Below are 27,107 nucleotides of genomic sequence, written 5' to 3'. Positions count from 1 at the left end.
ATCGCCGGAAATAAGGAAGTTCTATACAGGAGCAGCAGGAAATCTTTGAAGCTGCCCCTCATGTCTACCACCAGAGTCTGCTTTAAGCAGAGGTGCAAGAAAGGAATGTTAAACAATGATGCTTGTTCTGACCTAGGCTTCCCAAAAGCACGAAGCCGACTCCTCGTCCCGATAAAACCCCTTTTATTTAGTTTAAACTGAATTCCTCTCCAGCAAAGTCCCGGCCAAGTCTTTCAAGAGATTTCACAACTACAGACCTTAATCAGGCTTGGAGAGCTGCCAGGCTGATATTTTCGAAAGGCCACGCTGTAGCAGACAATACTTGGCAAGAAGTCAGGAACAGATCTTTACCCGAATGAATTGAACTCATTGTCTCCTGCAAACTCCCCTCCCCTTTCGCTCCTCTTTATTCCCTATGGGAGGGGCCATTCATTGTCCAACTGTGTCCTCACTCCAGTGGTGGGTTTCAAAAATTTTTGGAACCTCTTCTGTAGGTGTGGCCTGCTTTCCGAGTCCACTGGTGGAACCTCTTCTAACTGGTTCGGTAGATTTGACGAACCAGTTCTACCGAATAGGTGCGAACTGGTAGGAACCCACCTCTGCCTCACTCCCAAGTTGACCCCTGTTCTTTAGCTGTTCCCTTTGTCTGGCAATTCTGTGCATGCGCACACTGGGAACAGGCTCCAGCTGTTCTTCTGCCCCACTGATGTCCGACTCCGACGGCAGCTGATAACTGGCATACGGCTCTGGCCTCCTCTCTGCCTCCGATGCAGAGCCCTCATCAGAGCCTTCCCCAGACTCCAGGACTGGCCCAGGTTCCTCCCCAACCTCCTCACTGTCCGAATCTGTTGCCAGTTCTGCTGGCGGGCCACAACAAGGGTTTCAATCAACCATATCTTCTCATCTCACACCAAAAACAGAATAGAGTCTGGGTGGGCTCTTCCAGTTATGAAATGTCTATGGAGATTCTCAATCATCCAGGTCATGGTTGCCCCAAATTTGCTTTTCCAAAAAACAACTGGACTTTGTTTTTTCCCCCTTGAAAACATTATCTTCAGTGCTGAAGAACTGAACTGAAGAAGCTTCTTGGATGAGAAGCAAAATGTTTTCAAGAGAAAAAAACCCGAAGAAAATCCTGTTGCCTTCTGGTTATGAGACTCACCAGAATACTATGAGAACCTCAATCTTTTGGGTTTGTAGCCCTTGGACAGGATCAACAACCAGTTAGAATGCCTGATGATTGAAATAGCTTTCCCAGTTGGTCATGGAGATCCAAATGAAACTCTGCATGGCATGTGAACAAGACTAAGTGACTGGTAAGAAGGCCAGTCACAAGCCAAGATCAAAAGGAAGCCATAAACTGTTGGGGGGGGGGAGGGTGTCAATTCATTCTAGGAGCAGATCTGAGTCTCCTCTAGAAATGAGACATCAAGAAATGGTCATATCACCCCAATTTCTTTTAGGTGGTTTTGGTAATAGCTGGCTGATGTCCAACTCATTAGGTAGCCCAGACCATGAAATCAACTCCACCGGATGTCTACCACTACTTTTACTGATTACTTTTACTTCTTGTGATTAGCTGCAATAACAAAAATTTCCAAGTCTGATTTTGCTGAACCTTTTGGTGGAACCTTATAGTTCCACCAATTAAGGAAGGTGTCTGAATGAACTGCCTCCAAATGTTACTACTGTTCTTTAAAAACTACTTTAGCCCTTTTTTGTCTTGGCAACTGAGTCTGCCTCTCTCTGTAAAAGTCATTTTCTTTATGCTTCACATTCAGTGGTGGGTTCCGGGTGGTACGGCCCAGTACGGCTGTACCGGCAGTAGCCAGGAGCAGCGGGCACTGTACCAGTACGATGGCTCATTTGGCCCACCCATCTGTGTTCCATAACTGTTTTTGAAGTAACTGGGGCAATTGTGCACGTACGCACAGCATGCGCCGCATGCACAACTTCTGCCAAGCAACTGGGTGTCGCAGGGCAGTGGCGTGTGCAAGTGTGTGCACATGCTTGACTAGGATGCCTGGCCCTGTATGCAGCATACCGGTTGCGTTGTGGTCTGGAACCCACCGCTGTTCACATTGCAAAATATGGTAGCAAAATTCTGAAATGTTCTCTCCTTCTAAGCAGGACAGAGTCTTCTGCACAATATCTGCTCCTTTGTGTAAAACCAGACTTTTATCTCCAATGCCATCCTTGCTAATAGAAGCAATTTTATCTTAAAATGATTTTAGCATAATGAAATAATTTATTGTTAAAATGTGAGGTTGAAATGGGCCAGAAGCAGCTGTGGGTTTTACACTTTGTTACCACTGGTTCTCCATGTGGACACACACACACTCACTTTGCGGGCACACGCACCCCTTCCACACATGCGCCCGCCTTCTGTGCATGCACTTTGCTTGCACACCACCGTCCGCACATGCGCCCGGTCTCAAAAACCTACCCCACATACCATTTCAGGCAAATTGTTGTTCAGCCTTTTCTCAAACTTCTCCAGTGGTGGCGCTAACGAAGATGTCCCCAGTTTAGGTCACCACTCAAAGCCCTAAATCGGGGCTCTTGAAACTTGGCAACTCTAAGTCTTGTGGACTTCAACTCCCAGAATTCCTCAGTCAGGGGAATTCTGGAGTTGAAGTCCACGAGACTTAGAGTTGCCAAGTTTGGAGACTCCTGCCCTAAAACCATAGATTAATTTGTTTCTTACTTGGCTTGAGAGTGATAGATCAGTCTTGGTGTATTTGGTCTGGGATTTATTTATTTTTTTACTTTTAATCCTGGATGAGGGAAAGCAAGCAAGATGCTGACTCAGGAAGCAAGAGCCGGTTTGGGTTGGGGGACTACCAAACAATTGCAGGAAGAGATGGCTGTCTGAAAGGAGTTTTCCTTTCCTGAAAGCCAGCCTGTGCCTGTGGCTGGCAGGCTTCCCAGAAACACTAAGCCTGTTTCAGAATAAAATTATGCCAGCCAAGTTGGCAGCGTGCGTGTTTCTATTTGCATGAGAAAGTAGATGAGGGGATAAAGTCGGGTGGGGAGAACTTAATGACCACGGAAACATTTTCAGCACAGGGCAAAGCACACAGATGCAAATGGGGGAATCTCCTCTTAGGGGCCCCTTTATAGCAGAACTTCTTTCGTAAAAATAGCGAATTTCTGAAGCCCCGGGTGGTGGCATAAGCCAAGAGTCCTTCATTTACGTTGGAGAGGAGAGAGAGAGAGAGGCTGGTTGATAGATAAATGCAGGTGGAGATCGATAGACTTTGCATTTGACTTCAGTTTTAATTGTCATAAGTCTCCAGGACTGTTTCAGGGGGGATTGGCAAGAAGGCACTGCAGAGGATTCCAGGCTATGATTGATTTTCAATCTTCAATTCAGATCGATCTTAAATTTAGACCATTTTTCTTTCACTTTAATAAGATAAGAGGGATGAGAAGTGTGTGTGTGAGAGAGAGAGAGAGAAGGAAAGAAAAAGAGAAAAAGGGAGGGAGAGGGAGAGAGGGAAAGAAGGGAGAAGGGAGGGAGGGAAGGAGGGAGGATTAGGATTGCATCGAACTCAATTCTGGATGACTACATGGATACGTCCATGCAATTATTGGGCAACTATATGCTCATGAAGTTCTTGGTGCTCTCTGAAGGTTCTTGCAGACATTTCATGGCCCAACTAGGTAACACCTTCAGTGCTGTTGGGAGTGAGGTTTGCTCTTTGTGTATACACCATACTACTGGCTTCCTCTGTCAGTGTTGGTAGATGTTTTTGGTGGTTCCTTGATTAGGCTGTTGTTTATGAGTTGGTAGTCTCCTGACTGGGTTTACTGCTCTATACTGATGTTTACTGTTTGGTGTTAATCTCTGTTTATAAGGGTGTTGATTGTTGGTCTGGAGATGTTGTGGCCTTTTAGCTTAATCAAGGAACAGTCAAGATCACTCCCACCAACAGTGGTAGGGCTAGCTCCTTGTATATAAACAGAGAGGAAACTCCATTCCTTTCTAGTGATACTGAAGATCTTACCTAGTTGGCTCGTGAAACATCTGCAAGAAACTCACCAGGACACCAAGGACCCCACAGTTCAACCCTGGGCTACAAATATCCTCTTCTATTGGTAGATGCACATTTACTGTTGCTTTGTTCTGCAACCATGTTTAAACTTCTCAGTCTAGCTAACAACCGTGGTTGACCTTCCATCCAAATACTAACCAAGCTCCAATTTGCTTAGCTTTTTCAAGATCAATCCCATTGGTACCATGCATTTGCAATGCATGTGCCTCTTGGGTATATGCATTCAAACATCCATTATACATGATCTTCGTCCATTGTGTTCGAAGAGGACCTTGACATCTAACAGGTTGTGGGCTGTCCACGGTGTGTCCGCAGGTGGCTGGTAAGGCCTATACGGGCACAGAATGTTTTGCCACATGTTGGGCAGACACGTATGGGCACCACTTGTTGTAGCATTTGCAGCTCTGACTTTACTTCACTTCTCTTGTGCTGTGGTTGTCTTTCTGTCTCCAAATGTCTGGCATGGCGGATGGTGGATCAATGTGCGCCATGTGGATCGATCTTGTGCCAGGGTTTCCTAGGAGATGGTGTCAATATCAAGGGACTTGAAGGAGACTTTCAGCGTGTCTTTGTATTGTTTGTCCCCCCCGTGCGATCGCTTTCTTTGAGATAGCTCACTATAGAGAAGCTGTTTAGGGACGTGGTGGTCTGGCACCCTTACAACGTGGCCTGACTAGCGTGGCAAAAGCCACCTTAGATTATGTCTTGGTTTGGGGTTAGTTTGCTGCCTGCTTACCACTTTCAGTTGCAAAACTCTAGTCTCTCTCTTTCTCTCTTTGTAAAGAGTTTTATTTTTTTTAAAAATGGAGGAAGATATATGTTAAAATTAAATATGTATATTGAAAAGGAATTATAAATACCATCAACATAAAATGGAGCTCGCTCAGAAGCTGAAATACACCAAGTAAATGAGATGAAGAGTGGGGAGTAGAGGAGAGAGGTAAGGGAAAAAGAGAGGAATAGGAGAGAGGGGGGAAAGAGGAGGAGAGAAAGGAGGAGTGGAAAGGGGAGCGAGGAGAAGGAGAGAGGAAGGGAAAGTAGAGAAGAGAAGGATGATAGAGGGAAAAAAGGAGGTAGGGAGGGGGAAGAGAGAGGGAGAAGAAAGTGATGGATAAGGTACAAATATGGGTATGGAGAGTAGAAGAGCCAATAATTGATTTTGGGAGTTGATGGCAAGACGAATTGATGTAAACATTTAATAATACAATACAATGTTGGCTGTGTAATAGTACACATGTGGTTGTATGTTATGAAAATGGAAAAATAAAAAACTTTATTAAAAATAGAGTTTTATTATTTTTCAATTATAAAAATAAACACTCCATCTTTCCTTATGCAGTATGTTGTCTGGGTACAAACATCTCTGAGCAATATCGTTCCTCTTTTGCCACATCTTTCACATTAACATTATTTCTCTAAGTTTAGTATTATAATACATTGAGCATTTAAACGTTATAAAACACTCCATTTTTTTCTTAATATCTTCTAGTAATAATATATCAACATTAAACATCATTATTTTCATCATACACATGCTAACAGTTTCATCTTATTTATATCTTTATCTAAGTGTATTGTCTACTTATTGTTTTTAGCTCTCTTCATTTCCAAACTCCTTTTTTTCTCTCCAACCATTGGTAAAATACTTCCCAAATCATATAATATTCAGTTTGCTCTTTCTCTTTAATTGCTAATGTTAATCTGTTCATTTCTGCATATTCTGATATTTTCATTATCACCTTCTCTAGTCTCTACTACATAGCCACAAACACAACCCTGTCCCTGAAATGTCCATTTCCTCTCGGGGGTCTTACACACTTTCCATTGTTTCATCCACTCCACCTCCAGAGCAGAAACTTTCCCATGTAAGGAGGTTTATCAGAACCTCAGTTCTTCAACTCCCACGTCAAGAGAGTAAACTCCACCGGCCATTCTTTGCAGGGTGAAGTTCTTTCTATTCTTAGGAGGCCCACACCCAACGTCCATGCGAGTCCTCAGAGGTAGCCACGGGTAAAGGGCCCCCTGACCTTTCCGAGTTCCTCTCTGGAGGCTTGGGGAATTGTATGAGGATTTCTGTTTTGATTCGCTCACCTGCCCTTGTAGGAGAAAAGAGTATTTATAGCGGCACAATGAGAAGGGAACAAAATGCCCCCCTGCTTTTTTGGCATCTTGGCCACAGTTACTGATCCAGGACAATTCTGGGTGGAACTGCCTTCTCATGTTTTCCAAAACACCAATGCTTTGTGTGAACAGAGATCCTAACACAACAGATTGAGCCACTCCGTGTGGGATCAGCTGAGAGGGAGGCAACATGGAGGTCAGAAATTTGGGAGTTCAAAGAGCCATTTTGGGTAGTGGTGAAGGTACTTAGGCTAGTAGAAACCAAGAGGTCTAGTTCCATCTTAGGCATGAAGCCAGCTGGGTGCTTTTGGGCCAATCACTCTGTCTCAGCCCTAGGAAAAAGGAGACAAGGACAAACCACTTTTGAAAACCTTGCCAGGAAAGCTGAAGATACTACTTTAGGCAGTCATGTGGAGCCGAGTTTGACTAAAAAACCCACCCACCACTACCACCACTATCCACAAATGGTTAAATGCAGAAGGTCTCATTTTTGCATATAAGGTCAGTCTTTGGTATCTCAAGTTAAGGCATTACTTCTCTGAAATTTTGTTTGGTTGTTGACCCTTAGGACAGGGTCTATCTAACAGAGTTGGAAGGAACCTTGGAGGTCTACTAATGCAGAGGTCTCCAACCTTGGCAACTTTAAGCCTGGAGGACTTCAACTCCCGGAATTCCCCAGCCAGCTGACTAGGGAATTCTGGGAGTTGAAGTCCTCCAGGCTTAAAGCTGCCAAGGTTGGAGACCCCTGTTCAGTGCTCAAGCAGAAGATCCTATACCTGTGATGGTGAACTTATGGCACACGTGCCACAGGTGGCACCTGGAGCCATTTGTTAGGGCACACGAGGAATTGCCCTGTCAGCTCCAGCATGCATGCGCGCACTGGCCAGCTAACTTCGGCCTTCATTTTCAGGCATTTTTGCCCTCCAGAGGCTTCCCTGAAGCCTCCAGAATGCGAAAAACAACCCAATGTGCAAACCGGAAGTTCAGGAATGGACTTCCGGTTGGCACGTTGGGTTGTTTTTCTCTCTCTGGTGGGCCTCCGGGGGGGGGGGGGCTGCCATGGCTCCCTCCCCAGGCTCCTAAAAAGCCTCTAGAGCCTGGGGAGGGCAAAAAATAGGTCCATCGTGTGCCAGAAGCAGGTTTATACTGGGTTTGTACCACTGCAGCAGAGGCAGAGAAGAAGGCTCTTGAATGGTCTTCCAAAGCAGAAATATGACAATTTCCCCCCTTAATGACAGAGAATGTCATTAATTCTCTTTCTGGGCTGCCACAAAGAAGAGGGAGTCAGGCTATCCTCCAAAGCCCCTGAGGGCAGGACAAGAACCAATGGATGGAAACTAATCAAGGAGAGAAGCAACCTAGAAATAAGGAGAAATTTACTGACAGTTAGAACAATTAATCAGTGGAACGACTTCTCTCCAGAAGTTGGAGAGAAACACTGAAGGTTTTAAAGAAAAGTTTTGACAGCCTTTTGTCTGAAATGGTAGAGGGTTTCCTGCTTGAACATGGGGGTTGGCCTAGAAGACCTCCCCTTCCAACTTGTTATTCTGTTAATATGCTTGGATGAGTGACTTGCCTGATTTCCGAGATCTGTCTTGGCAAATCCAATCTGTTCTCTCTTTTCCCTTAGGAATTGGTGCTCCTCTGTCCAATATCGGGTTGCCACGTACATTGCAGTGTGCAGGACAGAGAAATACATAATCAGGTCCCAACAACCATGTCCGAATGGAACTCCAGACTGCCAGAAGATCATGTACGTAGCACCATCTTTCCTTCTTAAGAGGGAATCAACCCAGCATTTAAAGCAGCCTTGGCTGTTGCCTGTTGAGATCCAGTGTCAGGTGTCTCCCTTGACAAGGAAGAGAGCTTCCTTCCTCTCCCCAAAATAGGGAATTGGACAACTTGACACAGTCAATTTGCACAGCCAACTGACCACGGCCAACTGACTATGGCCAACTGACCACGGCCAACTCACCATGGCCAACTCGCCATAGCTAACTCGCCACAGCCAACTAATCATGGCCAACTCACCATGGCCAACTCACCATGGCTAACTCGCCATAGCTAACTCGCCACAGCCAACTCATCATGGCCAACTCACCATGGTCAACTCACCATGGTCAACTCACCACGGCCAACTCACCACGGCCAACTCACCACGGCCAACTCACCACAGTCAACTCACCACGGCCAACTCACCATGGCTAACTCATCACAGTCAACTCACCACGGCCAACTCACCACGGCCAACTCACCACGGCCAACTCACCATGGTCAACTCACCATGGCCAACTCGCCATAGCTAACTCGCCACAGCTAACTCGCCACAGCCAACTCATCATGGCCAACTCACCATGGCCAACTCACCACGGCTAACTCACCACAGTCAACTCACCATGGCCAACTCACCACGGCCAACTCACCATGGCCAACTCACCACGGCCAACTCACCATGGTCAACTCACCATCGCCAACTCGCCATAGCTAACTCGCCACAGCCAACTCATCATGGCCAACTCACCACGGCCAACTAACCATGGTCAACTCACCATGGCCAACTCACTGGCTAACTTGCCACAGAACAACTCGTTGTGGAACAATTTAACAATTCTATTTAATTATTTAAAATAAATAAAAATTATTTTAATTTTTGCCATTCACACAGTCCCACCTTTTGCATCTTTTTTTAATGATTCTATTCCTCCATTTCTTTGATATTAACGTAACTTTTATCCTGCAGCGAGTTGTCCTGTGGCTATATGGCCATGATGAGTTATCCTGCAGTGAGTTGGCCATGGCAAGTTGGCTGTGGCAAGTTTAGTCGTGGATGGCAAGTTGACCATGGCGAACTGTCATAGGCCCCTTAAAAACGACTATCCACTGTAGCTTGAAGGTTTCTCAGGAGTGAGGAAATATGTGACCTAGCTTAGAGAAAACTGCCTTCTTCAGGAATCACACCCCATCAGATCAGCCCCACTGTAGAACCCAAATCAACCCAAATAGGAACGCATGAGACACAAGCAAGAAATCCAGATTTGATGAGTTCATTACTGAAAACATTTGCTATGCAAATGATCCTAATTTGATTCTTTAGCATTTAACCAGAAACGGATCCCCCAGCCAGAGATGACATCTTAGTCTTGTCTCTCATTTATGGTCATGAACACCTTCTCCCAAATGAGGAATGCTTCTCTTTTTAAAAGCATCCTAGGATTCATTAAAATCAATGGTCTTGTTGGTGGGCAGTTCTAAACACCTTTGCTGAGAATGGAAATAATGGCGCCTAGAGAGGCTGCTTCTCCAAAAGCCCTCTGAGCAGGGAATGGTTTTTGCAGAACCAGATTGATGGTTAAAGAACCCTGCGCCTTTCAGCAACTTGGCTGGCACACAAAAGCAAATGAAGCCTACAGATAAAGCAGCAAAAAAATAGAGGGAGAAAAAAAACCATAGGTTCACCTGGATTTCTGCAGGTAGCTTTTCCGTAGCCAAAACATCTTCCTTCAGGGAAGTGGTGGGATTAATTTTTTTTACTACTGGTTCTGTGGCCGTGGCTTGGTAGGCGTGGCACGGGAAGGATACTGCAAACTCTCCATTCCCTCCCAACTCCAGAGGAAGGTTACTGCAAAATCTCCATTCCCTGCCAACTCCAGGGGAAGCATACTGTAAACTCTCCATTCCCTCCCCACTCCAGGGGAAGGATAGTGCAAAATCTCCATTCCCACCCCAGTCCAGGGGAAGGATACTGCAATATATCCATTCCCTCCCCACTCCAGGAGAAGGATACTGTAAGATCTCCATTCCCTCCCCAGTCCAGGGGAAGGATACTGTAAAATCTCAGTTCCCTCCCCACTCCTGGGGAAGGATACTGCAAACTCTCCATTCCCTCCCCACTCCAGAGGAAGATTACTGCAAAATCTCCATTCCCTCCCCACTCCAGGGGAAGGATACTGCAAAATCTCCATTCCCACCCCAGTCCAGGGGAAGGATACTGTAAAATCTCAATTCCCACCCCACTCCAGGGAAGGATAGTGCAAAATCTCCACTCCCTCCCCACTCCAGGGGAAGAATGCTGCAATATATCCATTCCCTCCCCACTCCAGGAGAAGGATACTGTAAGATCTCCATTCCCTCCCCACTCCAGGGAAAGGTTACTGCAAAATCCCCATTCCCTCCCGATTAGCTAGGACTTGGGAAGCAGAGAATAGATGGGGGCGGAGCCAGCCAGAGATGGTATTTACTGGTTCTCCAAATTACTCAACATTTCCACTACCGGTTCACCAGAACGGGTCAGAACCTGCTGAATACCACCTCTGCTTCAGGGTATGAGATGAGGCTTGCTTCTACTCTATCACTCGTTCCTTTCTTCTTCTTCTTCTAGGTACAGAACATCATTGAAGCCAGTCTACAAGATAAAAGAGAAAGTTGTAAGCTTTTTAAACTGGAAGTGCTGCCCAGGTTACATAGGCGAGGATTGTGAACAATATGGTAAGAATACATCTTTAATTAGCCTTCTGTAGTTGGGGGCACTCTGCGTTATCAACTAATCAATCAGATTGGCGAAATCAACCAGGTTCGCCGAAGTCAGATTCAAGTATTCATTTTATTTGTTTGTTTGTTTGTTTGTTTATTTGTTTATTCATTTATGTATTTATTTAAATATGTACCGGATAACTGGCATAAGTATAAACATGGACATGAACATGGAAATGAGTACAAATAAATGGGGACAGTAGGACAGGGATGGTAGGCACGCCGGTGTGCTTATGCATGCCCACTTTATGGACCTCTTAGGAATGGGATGAGGTCCATGGTAGACAGTTTAAGGTTGAAGCTATGGGGGTTAGAGGATGTAACAATGGAGTCAGGTAGAGCATCCCAGGCGTTGGCCACTCTGTTGCTGAAGTTGTATTTTGTGCAATCGAATTTGTAGTGGTTTACCTTAAGTTTGTATCTATTGTTTGCCCGTGTATTATTGTGGTTGAAGCTGAAGTAGTCATTGACAGGTAGGACATCGTAGCAGATAAATTTGTGTTTAGGTCAGACTGTAGGCGGCATAATTCCAGGTTGTCCAAGCCCAAAATTTTGAGCCTGATGGAGTAAGAGATTCTGTTGTGAGCAGAGGAGTGAAGGACTCTTCTCATGAAATATCTCTGGACCTGTTCAATTGTATTAATGTCCGATATACAGTGTGGATTCCAGGCAGATGAGCTGTATTCTGGCAAAGATTTTGTATGCCTAGTTTGCAGTACAATGTTACCGGAGAAGAAGGAGGAGGGCTGAGAAACCAAAAGGGACTATTGACTGTTGGGAAAAGTCTCTGCTGGATCATAAGTAGCAGAAGAGCAGAGAAGATTGCAAAGCCACAAAGGTCCTTCTTTTCTATCTTCTCAAAATCTGAATTTTTACCTCAGTCTTGAAGACTTTCTTGTCCCCTATAATATGAAGTTCATTCTGACCTTCCTAATAAGTAAGGATGGTCAAAAATAGAAGATAACTATTTCGAAGGAGCAGAAACATCTGAATTTTCTGAATTGTATCAAGGTGTTCTCTTAACACTATTGCATTTGGGCATATATTAGTATTAGGAAACAGGTTAATCTCTGGGTTGACACACAACTGAAAAATGTCATTTAAAAGCTGGAATAATTGGGGGGGGGTTCCTGCAATAAATTGGGGGGACAGAGGAAATAAATGTCTTATGGAATTGATTTGCAGATCCAGCTCAGTTTCCAGTGAATACCAGTCAGCCTGAACGTTGGGAAGAAGAGTTCGCAAACCACAGTAGGTTTCAACTCATCCTTTATGGAAGAATGTATCTGTGAAGCTGCTAGTGATTAAGTCCATAGTTGTACTTCACATCTTCATTGTATGCATGGGGAGTATTTCTGCAGCTTCTTCATTCATACGACCTGCTGTTTTTCAAAGGTGCTAGACCAGGGGTGTCAAACTCAAGGCCTGGGGGGGGACTGGATCTGGCCTGTGGGGTGCTTAGATTTGGCCCACAGGGCCCCCTGGAAATAGTGAAGGACTGGCCCGTGGTGCTTCTGCCAGTGAAAATGGGCTGCTGAGCTCCGTTTTCACTGGCAGAGTGTTGCAGGAGGCCATTGCAGCCGAAAAGGGAGCTTGGGAGCCTGTTTTCGCTGGCAGAGCACTCGGGCCATCACAGGCACCCCAACACAAATGACATTAAGCTGGCCATGTCCATCCTACCCACACCCACTCTGCCTCCCCCCCCCGTTCCCGAGATCAAACACAACCCTGATGTGGCCCTCCCTGAAATCGAGTTTGATGCCCCTATGTTAGACTTTGAACAGTCTTCTCCTTCTGCTACATCCAGCCTTTTAAGCTGGGTGTTGCTTAAACCAACAGTGTCCACAGAGTCCTTAATTGCCCATTAAAACCACGTCTGAAAATTGCAACCCATGTTTATCTCTTTTAACTGCGCATCTCCGGGCATGAGCAAAATAAGAAGGATGGAAGAGAAAGGTAGTAAGACAAAATAAACAAGATAGAGATGAAGGCATTCCATGTGCCAGTGATTTTAAAAAACAACAACAATAAAGTGGTTTGGGAGTGTACACTTTTGTTCAAGGGTTTTGTATACACCGATGAGGCAACCCAGGACTTTGAGGTGATCGGAAACCTACATAAATTATATTGCTGATTTATTTTTTGAATCTGTTCCATATTGATCGACCACAACTAAGCTACATTCCTTGCTCTTTTGAAATTCCATTTACTGCAAAAAAAAACAAAAAAAAAAAACAGCATCCTTCTTATTAGCAACATGTGTGCATGGCTTTTTTTTTAAATCTGGAGCTTCATCTTCCATGCTAAATTATATTTAGATGTGTGTTTTTATCTTGTCTTTGCTTCTTTGCAAATAAATGTTGTCTTTGCCGGATTCAGGAGATGTTGTAGCAGCTCATCAAAGTCATGAAGCTGTGCTAGAAGACCTACAGAACGACGTTCACCAGGCAGCAAACAATTTGGGAATCTTACAGAAAGCCCTTCATCACAATAGCACCGACGAAAATGGAGGCACAGTGCAGCATCAGTCAGGTAAGAGAGCTATTTTCTCAACAGTACTGATAAAGGAGAATATTTGTAGCTCAGGATCAAACTGTGGGATCTTTGATGCTCTCTGGATTTGGTTGTTTACTTGCAGGGGTTTCATTACCCAAATTAGGTAACATAATCATTGCTAGAAGGGAGTGGGGTTTGCAGAGAAGAGGAGGAGGAGGAGGAGAACTGTGGTATCCTTGGTGTTTTATGAGCTTGGATGTTTCCTTGCAGATGTTTCATTACCCAAACTAGATAACATCATCAGTGCTAGAAGGGAGGAGGGTTTATGTTGAGGAGGAGAAAGAGGAAGAGGAGATGGTGGGGCTGGGGAAGGAGGAGCAGGAGCAGGAGGACTGTGAGGTCCTTGATGCTCTCTGAACTTGGATGTTATCTTGCAGACTTTTCATTACCCAAACCAGGTAACATCATCAGTGTTAGAAGGGAGGTAGGTTTATGGAGGAGGGTTTATAGTGAGGAGGAGAAAGAGGAGGAAGAGCAGGAAGACTGTGAGGTCCTTGGTGCTCTCTGAGCTTGGATGTTTTCTTGCAGACTTTTCATTACCTAAACTAGGCAACATAATAATTGCTGGAAGGGAGTGGGGTTTGCAGAGAAGAGGAGGAGGAGGAACAGGAGGAGGAGAACTGTGGTATCCTTGGTGTTCTCTGACCTTGGGTGTTTCCTGGCAGACGTTTCATTGCCCAAATTAGGCAACATCACCAGTGCTATGGTTATGAAATATCAGGAAGAAAGCAACCAAGCTCAGAGAGCATCAAAGACCCCTCATTTCCCAAGAATCTGAGGCAATCAATCAAGCATAGAAGTCAATGCTAATGTATTTTTGGTTTGTGATGTGTTTCAGAAGTCCAGCAAATGCTCTTTCTCCACATAAACAGTTTCTTGAAGGAGCATTTCAATCCTGTCTGGGCCAGTTTCAACAAAAGTCTACAGGACCTGTCCATTGCTCTGCACAATCTTTCCCAGAGTGTGGAAGCTAACCGGAAGAGCATAGAGCGATTCCAAGAAAGTTCTGTGCCCAGAAAAGATTTCCAAGAACTAGGGACAAAGTTCGAATCCAAAGTCCAAGCCAATGTTCTGAGGGCCGACCAGATGAAGCGAGAAATGGATCATCATAACTACCTGCAACAAGCCTCCATCCATTACAATCTTACGATGATCAAAGCGGATACGGACCTGAAGCTCAAGAGACACCACAAGCTGCAACAGTCTTTTTTATTGGCTTTAAACAACAGTTTGGCCGACATGAGACAAGAGCAAAATAAGCTCCGTGGTGAGCTTGAGCTCCTAAACAGAAATGTTGCAATGTTCCCAAGGCAATTGGGCAATCAGGGTGAGGGGTTTGCTGATATAGATATGCAGAGCTTCAATCAGACTTTGGAAAAACATGCTCGGGAGCTAAAGACACTTTATGAGGAGTCTGAAAAAGACTATGAAGAACTAACAGATTCCATCACAAGGCTAAAAGACAGCTCAAAACGTGACATAGAGGACTTCCGAGTACGATTAATAGAAGGGAGTCTCATGGTCGATGAATACAGAGAAGATGTAGAAAGGAGGATTTTCGTTCTTAATAATAGTCTGGCAGATGTTCAGGAAAATTACCAGAGTCTACAGAAGTCCATGAAGACATGCTGTTGTGAAGACCAGCCTTCAAGTACTAATGTGGAAGACTTAAAGAACATCACTGAGATGCATGGAGAACATCTGAAGCATCTGGAGGCACGTTTAAAAGATCTCGCTGCTGCTTTCCCGCTTATCCACCAATCTTTGGATTTCCAGCAAGAGCAAAGTTGGAAGCTACAAGATGGCTTGTCTCTCTTAAAAAACCATTCGGAAGTTTTTTCTGAGGAGATTGATATGGTGAAAAAAGCCGACGAGAAGATGCGGGACCATGTGACGTATCTCAACAGTTCTTTTAACTCATTGCTGGTGGATGCATTGAGACATGAGAAGGCCCTTGAGATCCTGCTTGGAGAGGAAATTTTGGAACACCTATCTGAAGAAGAAGAGGTAATTCTATCCACAGATCAACTTCCTGTGATGAGCATCAAATTAATTTCTGACCATCTCAAGAAGCAAAGTATGACACTAGAATCTTTTAAGAAGAGAATAGACTTTTGGGAAGCAGATCATGAAAATAATCCACATGATCATAAATCTTCGAAAGATCCTGATACTGAGAAACAAATAGACCACAATCCCCAACATGGTAGAGTAGAATATATGGAGCCAAACCATGAAGCTGTCATGGAGGATGCCTTAGACAATCCAGCATACCATGACATCACAACCCTAAAAAGAGAGATTGGCCACCTTACCAAAGAGATGAAGAAATTTGAATTGCATTGGGATCATATTCATTCCTGCTGCAATCAAACTGAGGCCAACCTAGGGGACCTCCTCAGCATTTCAGTGAAGGAGGTGAAGGAAGATCTTGTATCAGCCCAAAAAAACTTTGAAGAACATCTAGCGATCTTTCAGAAATTATTTGGAAATAGTAAGGAGTTGGCTGCCTCAAACATAAGCCTGGATGTAACAAAGCTCCAGTTGCTGTTGAGTAGAAAAACGAGGAAGCATTTTAAGGAGCAAGAACAGCAAAACATGAAGAACAAGAAAGAGGTCCATGGCCACAGAGAAGTCACTTTGAATGGAAGAAACAAGATAAATGGAGAGACATTGGAGGAAGGTAGGTTTCTTCCAACTTTTAAAAATGTTCTCATCATGGTTTCCTAAACTTCTTGTTCTGTGTTTGTGGGTGGGTGCTGAGATCTCAGCAGACTGTTACTTTATTCTTAGAATTAATAATTGCTCATATATCTTATATCTATATAAAATAAGCCACAATTGTGTATCATCTGGACTGTCATATGACCCAGGCTTCCTTAAAAAGCATGAAGCAGAGTCTGGGTCTCGGCAAAAACTCTTTTATTTTATTCTTTTCATTCACAGTCAGCAAGGCTGGGCAAACAGTCTTTCAGAGGAATATTTATCAACACGAACTTTATCTCACTTGGAGAGCTGCCAGTTCACTAGTTTCCAAATGCATGGCAAGGCAACACTTGGCACAGAGTCTCTTATAATCACAAACAGAACTTTCCACTCTTAAAATGACCAAAGGAATGAATTGTTTCCTGCAAAAGCTCTCTCCTCTTTTGTTTCCTATAGCCAATCACCTCCAAGGTATGGCTTTACTCCCAAGTTGACTCTGCTTTCTTAGCTGTTCTTGTCTTCTGGCAGCTCTGCACATGTGCACACTGGGAACAGGCTCCAGCTGTTCCTCTGCCTCACTGCTGTCTAGCTCCCTCTCTGCCTCCAATGCAGAACCCTTGTCTGAGCTTTCCTCAGCCCCCAGGACTGGCCCATGTTCCGCCCTAACCTCCACACTGTCCGACTCTGCTGCCAGCTTTGCTAGCTACCGGCAAGCCACAACAATATGATAGGTTGGTATACGAACACATCTGGATTTGGGTTCTTTTATTTAAAGCTATTTAAAACTATTTTAAGAGAATGGTGGTGGATATGAAGAAAGCATAACCCTAAAAGGTCCGGATTGATCCTTACAACCTTTGAACACTTCTTTCCTCAGCCAGGGTCCTTCCCATTTTCTTCTCCCTGTCTTGGACTGGGGTGAATTGCCCTATCTAAGAAAATGAAAGTCAATGTAGAGAAAAGTAAGGTTTGATGCTTAGGCAAAAAACCCCAAATATTCAGATACAGAAACTTGGCTTAATAGCAGTAACTGCGAGAGGGATCTTGGACTACTGGTGGACAATTACTTAAATATGAGCTTGCAATGTGCAGCGGCAGCCAAAAAAGTCAATGTAATCGTAGTTTACCTTAGCAGAGGAATAGAATCAAGATCACATGAAGAATTAGTACTGCTTTATAAAGCCCTGGTAAGACCACACAGAATACTGAATCCAGTTTTGGTCACCATATTATAAAAAAGATGTTGAGACTCTGGGAGCGCAGAAAAGAGCAACAAAGATGATTAGAAGTTTGGAGGCTAAAACATATGAAGAACCGTTTGAAAAATTGGGTATTCTGTAAAGTAATATTTGAATATGTGGAATGATCCACGCTGCTTAAATTTTACTAGAAGGGATTATTTTTGAGCTAGATTGTATAGTGATGTCTATACAAATTTGGATAAATGTTTATCTGAATACAAGGTTAAGGAAGAGGAATGGGAGAGTCTACAGGAGGTCGGGGTAAATAACAAAGAAGCAAGAGACGAGAATAAAATATAGATAAAATGATTTATACTATTTAAGCATAGATAAAGATGGGGGGCTGAGCTTAACACAAAGAGTTTCTTTTTTTTCTTTTTTTTTCTTTTTTTTCCCCTTAATATATTACTTTTATTTTTAATCCATACGAACATAAGATACTTTAGATAGAAGGCAGTGCCAGGTGTGGGCCCTGGGAAGTCGGGAGGAGTAGGGATGGGGATTTATGGGGGGTGGGTGGGTGGGTGTTAACATAGTCTCAATAAGAACAAGAATGCACTTATATACGGTTGTTCTTTTTTTTCCCTTTTTTTTCTCTTTTCTTTCTTTATTTTTTTCCCCTTGGTTTATTTTACTTATTATCAGATTATAATAAACAACACTTGAATAAAGGAATACACCAAGGAGGGAGGTAGAGGGAAAGAGGAGGGAGGAGTAAGGAAGGAGTAAGGGGAATGTAAGGAGGGCGTGTTGGGAGTAGAAGGAAGGTTTGAGGGGAAAGGGAAGTAGGATGGGAGCGTTAGAGGGAGGAAAGGAAAGTTGGAGGGGGTAGATGGGGTGTATGGAGGATGGAAGTGTCAGGTGGGGTTGTGAATGATGAGTTGTGTTTTATTTTTTATTTTTTTATTTTTAATTTTTTTTATTTATTTATTTTCTTATAGCAAATACCCTGTATATAAGTGATTGTAAAATGGAATGTGAAAATGAATAAAATATATTTAAAAAAAGAAAAAAAAGAAAAGAAAAATTGGGTATGGCTAGTCTAGAGAAAAGAAGGACTAGGGGTGACAGAACAGCAGTGCTCCAATGTTTGAGGGGCTGCCACAAAGAAGAGGGGGGTCAACTTATTTTCCAAAGCACCAGAAGGCAAGACAAGAAATAATGGAAACTAATCAAAGAGGAATTCAACCTAGAGCTAAGGAGACATTTCCTGATAGAACAAATAATCAGTGGAATGGCTTGCCTCTAGAACTTCTGATTGCTCCATCACTAGAGGCTTTTAAGAAGAGGCTGAATAGTCATTTGTCTGAAATTGTATAGGTCCGTGATGGTGAACGTTATGCCACAGATGGCAAGTGGAGCCATTTGTTAGGGCATGCGAGGCATTGCCCTGTCAGCTCCAGTGTGCATGTGTGCGCTGGACGGCTGACTTCGGCCTTCTTTTAAGGCTGTTTTTCACCCTCCGGAGGCTTCGCTGAAGCATCTGGAGCACGAAAAACCAGCCCGATGGGCAAACTGGAAATTTGGGAACGAACTTCTGGTTTGCTTGTAGGGCCGTTTTTCGCCCTCCTGAGCCTTCAGGAGGCTTCCCTGAAGCGGGTCATGTGCATAACATTATGGGTGTGGGCATGCCTGTGCATGACCTCCCTGCGCCCCCACCCCGCTTTTGGCATGTGATGGGAAAAAGGTTAGCCATCACTGGTATAGAGTCTCCTGCTTGAGCAGAAGGTTGGACTAGAAGACCTCCAAGGACCCATCCAACTCTGTTATTCTGTTAATTTTGCTGAAGAGACTGATATGGGGAGTTGAGTTTTCAGTTTTTGATTCTGGATGGAAAAGATCCAGAATGCTGGGGAAATTCAGAAACCTTAGATGTCCACTGCCAATTTCTGTGGGTTGCATTGAAATCTCAGTTTTGTGTTTTCCAACCTTGGGGACACCAGTTGTGTAGGCCAAGGGTTGTGGTACTGGTATCCATTTCTGGGAATGTTGGGAGTGGACTTGCATGCTGGATTTTGTCACTGGATTTTGTCAAGATCATGAAGCACTGAACTGGATGGCCAGACAAGTTGGATGATACCAACAGAAGAGAATACTGTATTTTACAGAGTATACGATGCACCTTCCCCCCCAAAAAGGGTAATAAATTATACAAATGTAGCTCCCCTCCCCACCAAGGCCAAAAACGCGAGGCATGGAGGCAGCAATGGTCTGTGGCAATCCCTGCAGCCTGGAAGAGCTGATTGGGGGTATTCCGTCAGTCCGATCCACCTGCCAATCAGATGTGCTGAATCAGGCTGCAATAAGTGGTGAGGCTGACCTGGCTGGTCAGAGTTTGCAGCAGGAATCACATTCAGAAAGCACAGTAACTGATTCAGCAGGATTCAAAATAATAATAATAATATACAATACATTACCAAAAGCAGGTTTTCCAAGATAGCAGTAAATACAAGCAAAACACAAGTAGTTTCACTTTCAGTTCTCAGCTAAGCTAGGCTCCTTCCTGTCTCCTTGTTGCTCACACAGCAAATACTGTTTCAGAGTCCAAATAGCTCTCCCTGGCTGACTTAGTTGCCTTGCCTATTCATTGGCTGACCTTCTACTATGTGGGCCAAGTCAGGAAGCTAGTCAGCTGAATACCATGGATGCTGGTAGGCAGAGGCAGAATTTTTTTCTTCTCATTTTCCTCCCCCAAAACTAAGATGCATCATGCTCCGGAGCCTCTCAGACTGTGAAAAATACGGTATTTGTAGCTCAGGATTCAACTGTGATGCTTAGTGTCACTTAGTGACCTGCATTCCAGTGAGGCACGTTCCAGCCCCAGCTGTGATTGTAAGTTGAGGACTAGCTGTAGTGCATCTCAGAAGGGAAATGCTGAGGAAATGATTCAGTTAAAAAAGGAAATTTCGTCAAATACCTGGATCTATTTACAACTAATGCACATTTTCAGTTTCAGTGTCTGTTTGGGGAGATAGAATAGAATGATCAAGCACTATATAATCAAATACAAAGAGAACATGAGGCTTTGAATATAATCTACAAATGCACTTTGCTCTGCTGGGATGAAATAGCCTGTATACCGTTGCCCTGCCTATTTAACTTATAAGCATGAGAAAGGCAGGGCTAGACGAATCAAAAGTTGGAATTAAGATTGCTGGGAGTAATATCAAAAACCTCAGATATGCAGATGATACCACTCTAATGACAGAAAGCGAAGAGGAACTGAAGAGTCTCATGATGCAGGTGAAGAAGGAGAGTACAAAAGTTGGCTAGAAACTCAACATTAAGAAAACTAAGTTCATGGCATCCGGCCCTCTCAATTCCTGGCAAATAGATGGGGAAGAACTGGAGGAAGTGACCGATTTTATTTTCCTGGGCTCCAAGATCACCGCAGATGGAGACTGCAGCCAAGAAATTAAAAGACGCTTGCTCCTGGGGAGGAAAGCTATGGCAATTCTAGACAGCATACTAAAAAGCAAAGACATCACCTTACCAACAGAAGTGTGTATTGTCAATGCTATGGTTTTCCCAGTTGCAATGGATGGCTGTGAAAGTTGGACCATAAGAAAGGTTGAGTGCCAAAGAATGGAGACCTTTGAACTCTGGTGCTGGAGAAGATTCCTGCAAGTCCCTTGGACTGCAAGCAATAGCAATAGCAGTTAGACTTATATACCGCTTCACAGGGCTTTCAGCCCTCTCTCAGTGGTTTACAGAGTCAGCATATCGCCACCACAGTCTGGGTCCTCATTTTACCCACCTCGGAAGGATGGAAAGCTGAGTCAACCCTGAGCTGGTGAGATTTGAACCGCTGAACTGCAGATAACAGTCAGCTGAAGTGGCTGCAGTACAGCACTCTAACCACTGCGCCACCTCGGCTCATCAATGCCATCAAACCGGTCAGTCCTAGAGGAGAACAACCCTGACTGCTCTTTAGAAGGCCAGATCCTGAAGAGGAAACTCAAGTACTTTGGCCACCTAATGAGAAGGAAGGACTCCCTGGAGAAGAGCCTCATGTTGGGAATGATTGAGGGCAAAAGAAGAAGGGGACGATAGAGAATGAGGTGGCTGTATGGAATCACCGAAGTAATCGGGGTGAGCTTAAATGGACTCCACAGGGTGGTAGAGGACGGGAAGGCCTGGAGGAATGTTGTCCATGGGGTTGCAATGAGTCAGACACGACTTTGCAACTAATAATAACAAATACAAAAGCATGTTGTACCAGAGATTCAGAGTGAAAAATGTACCCTATGCCCTTTGTTAGCTTTCAATATCTCTCTCTAGTAAATGTGGAGAGGTAATGATCCGGAGTTTTTAAAAAGCTTAGGAAAATAACCACCCAGTTAATCAAAAAAGTTGGAGTTTATCAATAAGATGGCAACAGCTAAAAGGGATCTTGAGGAAGCCGTCTGATTAAAGTCTGAGTATCAAGTATTTTTCTTCTCTGGTGAAGTTATTTTGCTTTGTAGCAGCGACATCTCCTGGCCATCTTCCTTTTCCCAAGCTGAACTGACTGCTTCCCAGGTGGTGTTGCAGGACTCTTTGTTGCAATGCAGAGCAGATGCCACCTTGTGGTGTCCACCTCCTTTGTTATTTTTTTTTATTTGTATCTATTTCGTCAAGCATGAATTAGATAACAGATATAAGTATAAACAAGATTTTGAATACATGAAATGGACACGAATAAAAGGAAAAATTAGGACAGGGACGGTAGGCACATTGGTGCGCTTATGCATGCCCCTTACAGACCTCTTAGGAATGGGGTGGAGTCGACAATAGACAGTTAAAGTTTTGGGGGTTTGGGGAAGAAACCACAGAGTCAGGTAACGCATTCCAGGCATTGACCACTCTGTTGCTGAAGTCGTATCTTATGCAATCAGGTTCGGAGTGATTTACCTTAAGTTGCTCATGTTGTGGTTGAAGCTGAAGTAGTCATTGATAGGTGGGATGTTGTAGCAGATAATTTTATGTACTATGCTTAGATTGGATGGAAGATGGCAAAGTTCTAAGTTGTCTAAGCCCAAAATGTCAAGTCTGGTGGCATAAGGGATTCCTTTACTGAGACAAGGTTGGGTGGGAGGTTTTCAGGACTTCTCGTGTTTCGCATTGGGTGGTTGAGTTGTCGGTCTAATCTCAGAAGTAGATTGTGTTTTGTCTGTTTCCTAGAGGCCTTTGTTTTTCTCCTTCATAGAATGAGGAAGGGAAATATGATCCTTTTTCCACCTTTTGGATGAGAAAAAAAATCCAGTTTGGACAGGGTTGATCTTCTTATGGATAACTCCAGAGCAGGTGCTGAGAGTTGTGTTTATCCATACACTGAGCACCAATAGTTGTGCTTCATGCATCATATTGTCCAGACAAACTATTTTGTTTAATGGGTATGGCTTGTATGGTTGGAGAAACATATTGTCTAAACTGGAGATGACCATCAGTCTTCACTTATATTCATGTCAAACAGTGGTGAAATTCATTTTTTTTTACTACCGGTTCGGTTGGTGTGGCTTGGTGGGCATGGCCTGGCTTGGTGGGTGTGGCAGGGGAAGGATACTGCAAAATCTGAATTCCCACCCTAATCTGGGGTCAGCCAGAGGTGGCATTTGCTGGTTCTCCAAACTACTCAAAATTTCTGCTACCGGTTCTCCAGAACCTGTCAGAACCTGCTGGACTTCACCCTTGATGTCAAACCCCTTGATAGCTCAATCCTGCACGGAGTCCTTATTTCTCATCTCTCTCTAGGGGAGCATTTAGGGCAAGGTGGTGCAGTGGTTAGAGTGCAGTACTGCAGCCACTTCAGCTGACTGTTAGCTGCAGTTCGACGGTTCAAATCTCACCGGCTCAAGGTTGACTCAGCCTTCCATCCTTCCGAGGTGGGTAAAATGAGGACCCAGATTGTGGGGGCAATATGCTGACTCTGTAAACAACTTAGAAAGGGCTGAAAGCCCTATGAAGCGGTATATAAGTCTAACTGCTATTGCTATTGCTAAACACACAAAAGATGAATAATTATTACACTAAGCAGAATCACCTGGAGAAACTTCAGGATGAAGCTGTGGGGCCTGCCAATGGTATGACCAGATGTTAGAACTCCATGTGACAGTGCAGTTCTTGACATCACCATTACGTTAAGATATAGAACCATGATGGCGAACCTATGGCCCAGCCCAGCTCCACTGCGCATGTCTGCGTGCCTCCCACCGGCCAGATGGTCTTTTGGTCTCTGCCGCGCATGTGCAGGATGCATGCAGGGGGACGCACGGGTGTATATGCATGGGGTGGGCTGCATACATGGGGGGATCACAATGTATTTTAGGGCCTTGTGCCCCACCCTGCGCCCCATTTTGGGCCTGCACCAACTTGAAAGCCAAAAATGGGTGAGGGGCGAATGCACAGAGTGGGGGCGGGGGAGTGCAGGGGTGTGTGTGCATGTACACACAGGGGGATGGGGCATGTGGGGGGGTCACACGCATTGCATTATGGGTGTGGGGGCACGCACGCTGTCGCGCACACATGCTTTCAACACGTGATGACAAAAAGATTAGCCATCACTGATATAGAATATATTTGAGGAGCAAACAAGGATGGGAAGAGGGAGATGGAGACAGTCTTAGATGACTGTGGAAAACTGGGAATCACAATCTGGATCAGAGCAAAATTCACTAGAGCACTGGAATTCCTACAGTTACGGTTATGTGGAAGTCTGTTTGCATCCCTTAATTTTTCATTTTTCTTACCTCCAGGCACCACGGTGGCTTTCTATGTGCAATACGCTGAAGATAAAGAAAAGCCCTCTGTCCTTAACCGCACCTACCTTAACTACGGAGGAGGTTACTCTTACGAACAGAGCTGCTTCAAGGCATCTCATCATGGGGTTTATATGGTGGTGGTAGGTGCCGAGTTTCCCCCAGGACCTGCCTTGGGACAACTGGTCTTCAGCAACGGCCACAAAATGACTCTCATAAACAACAAGAAGCGGAAATCCAGTGGTGGCTACACAACTGTCTTCGCTCTGGTGGAACTGGAGAAGGGGGACTTGATGTGGTTTGAACTGGTGCAAGGGGACACAGTGAGACAGAACACAGCTGGCCTGAGCATGGCAGGATTCCTGCTCCTGAAAACCTGAGAAGGGGCACCTTGGTGACATCAGGGGGTCTTCCTGCGAGCGCAGGTGGTTTGATGTTTCAATGAATGGCCTGTTTTCTCTGCGCTAGGACATTAGTCCAGCAATGCTTTCTAGAAGGACTTCAGTAGCTGCTTAGCCACAGCTCAAGCGAGGTGGAGTTGCAGAAGACAATTGGTTTCTTCAACTAGCTACCAGGCAGGTGCTTGTGACGTTTTTTCCCCTTTATGGTCCTCAACATTCTTGTGTTGTCAGCCGCCCCAGAATTGTTGGAGACATGAGACAGGCGGCAAATACATTTTATAAATAAAAACTCACTTCCGATCCCAACGCCCACCGTTTGCAAAGCCAGGCTATGAGTAGGAAGAGAGAGTAACGCTTCTAGAACCCATCCATGGAAAAATCCAACTTTGTGCATCACTTTATCCAAACAAACTACTGTATTTTTCGGAGTATAAGATGCATCATTTCCCCCTAAAAGAGGGTGATTATTTGGGTGCATCTTATACACTGAATGTAGCCCCACCCATCCCCCATCCTTTGGCCTCTGCCTCCCAGCAATTTGCCTCCTTGCAACAAATGGGGAAAATGGGGCTTGCGGAGGCTGCAATAGGCTATAGCAATCCCTGCAGCCTGAAACAGCTGATGATCGGGAGGCTCGCTTAAACTGAAAGTGAAACTTGCTGTTTGCTCCATGAGGCAAGTTGCTGGGAGGCAGAAACAGATTTTTTTTCTTGTGCTAATCAGGCTGTTTGCTGCAAGAAGGTAAGTCAATAACTATAAATGCCTATAGAATGTTCAAATTATTAGACTTATTTTTTAAAGACTGATTTATTATTGTTCTAGACACCTTAACAGAATGAAGAAGCTTTTTAAAATAAATGCTTGCTCTGAGGAGGCCCTGTGCTATTGTATCTTTTTTTAAATAGCAGAGAATAACTATACTTCCAGAAAGCACATCAATTTTAACAGCATCTGTACAAGTATAGTCTGAAATGCAACACTACAAACAGTGTATATTATCTGTACTGTTTGCTGATTGTTGCAAGGAGGCAAATTGCTGGGAGGCAGAAGCAGATTTCCCCCCCCCTTGTTTTCCTCCCCAAAAGCTAAGTGCGTCTTATACTTCAGAACATCTTGTACTCCGAAAAATATGGTACTTTGTTTAATGAATGTGGCTCGATGATGTTCCTGCATCATCTATAGCAGGGGTGTCAAACTCACGGAGTCACTTGTTGTCACATGACTTCCCCCCCCTTCGCTAAACTGGGTGTGGGTGTAGCCAGTGCATGATGCATCCAGCCCGTGGGCCATGAGTTTGGCACCTCTGATCTATAGTCTACCTCAGGGGTGGGTTTCTCGTCCCGTTCCAACCGGATCGGTTGGAACGAGGCCGGCAGCGTCCTCACGCACGCACGCGGCGCGCGCGTGCACGCACGCGGCGTCCTCGCGCATGCACGCGCCGCGCGTGTGCACGCATGCGGTGCGTGCATGCGTATTAGCGTCTGCGCGATGCTCCAGCTGCTCCTGGAGGATCGCGCAGGCGTTCTGCGCATGCGTGGAAAGCGTGAAATTCAAAAAAACCGGGTAAGGAGCGGGCGCGGGTGTGCGGGCGCGCGCGGGGGGGGGGGGCTTCGCCGTTCCCGGAAGTTACTTACTTCCGGGTTCGGCGACCAACCGGATCGCAGGGACCGGTGCGAACCGGTTGAAACCCAGCCCTGGTCTACCTGGAGAATTAGAAACTTAGTGCTTGTGACATTTTTTCCTTTTGTCATCCTCAACATTTTTGTGTTGCCAGCTGCCCCAGAGTTGTTGGATACAAGATGGGCAGCAAATAAATTTTATAAATGAAATGTCATGTCCGATTCCAATACCCATGTTTGCAGAGCCAAGTTATAACTAGGAAGGGAGAGCAATGCTTCTGGAACTCATCCATGGAAAAACGCAACTTTGTGCCTCCTATTGTCCAAAGAAATTACTTTATTTAATGGATGCAGCTTTATTTAATGGATGCAGCTTGTTTCTTCCTTCACCATCTATAGCAGGGGTGTAAAACTCGATTTCATTGAGGGCCACATCAGGGTTGTGTTTGACCTTGAGGGCAGGGTTGGGCGTGGCTGAGGTGGGCATGGCCAGCTTGACGTCACTCGTGTCAGGGGCATCTGTGGTGCCCTGAGTGATCTGCCAGTGAAAATGGGCTCCTGAGCTCTGTTTTCAGCCGCGAAGGCCTCCTGCCGCCCTCTGCTAGGGAAAAGGGAGCTTGAGGTCACAAGCTCTGCTTTTGCTGACAGAGTGCAGCAGGAAGCTGTCGCAACTGAAAACGGAGCCCGGGAGGGTCATGCACAGCCCTCCCAAGCTCCGTTTTTGCTGGCAGAGACACTGCAGGCTGCTCCTTTGCTGTTTCTGGGGCAGCCCCATGGGCCAGTTCTAAGCACCCCCAGGTCGGATCTGGTCCCTCGGTCTTGGGTTTGACACCCCTGATCTATAGTCACACCGAAAGTTTAGAACCCCAAGGAGAGCACTAAGGCAATTCTCCCATCCTCTTGAATCATCTGCGGGGAGCTAATGGAGACCAATCCACAGGGACAATCCTAAAAAGTGTTGTTTAAAGATGACCATTGTCAGAAGTATTTGACTTTCTTGACCTTCCTGAGCCCAATTTCTTTTTTAATATCCTGTATTTAATGTACTTAAGAGTGATTATTTCCAAAATTCATGTGCTGAAAACTGTGGTATCAAATCACCCGATGAATGAAAAATGTTTTTTTTTTAAATAATTCC

At 44.8% G+C, this 27,107-nt stretch overlaps 1 protein-coding gene across 1 annotated transcript in view; it reads left to right on the top strand.

The window, feature by feature from the left end:
• MMRN2 (multimerin 2) overlaps positions 1-25,185 on the top strand; it is a 34,366-nt gene extending 9,181 nt beyond the window's left edge. The window contains exons 2-7 of the mRNA XM_087702095.1: positions 7,810-7,932; positions 10,558-10,664; positions 11,895-11,960; positions 13,089-13,241; positions 14,104-15,948; positions 23,947-25,185. Coding sequence (XP_087558221.1) covers positions 7,810-7,932; positions 10,558-10,664; positions 11,895-11,960; positions 13,089-13,241; positions 14,104-15,948; positions 23,947-24,329 — 2,677 coding nt within the window. The 3' untranslated portion in view covers positions 24,330-25,185. The remainder of the gene's footprint in view (positions 1-7,809; positions 7,933-10,557; positions 10,665-11,894; positions 11,961-13,088; positions 13,242-14,103; positions 15,949-23,946) is intronic.
• The last annotated feature ends 1,922 nt before the right edge of the window (positions 25,186-27,107 follow it).

The sequence above is a fragment of the Thamnophis sirtalis genome, unplaced genomic scaffold (assembly GCF_051295495.1).
Source record: "Thamnophis sirtalis isolate CommonGarterSnake01/CBP01778 unplaced genomic scaffold, rThaSir2_p1.2 scaffold_15, whole genome shotgun sequence".
Taxonomy (NCBI): domain Eukaryota; kingdom Metazoa; phylum Chordata; class Lepidosauria; order Squamata; family Natricidae; genus Thamnophis; species Thamnophis sirtalis.
Note: the sequence above shows the minus strand (reverse complement) of the source record. Positions and strands in the feature narration are given on the sequence as shown.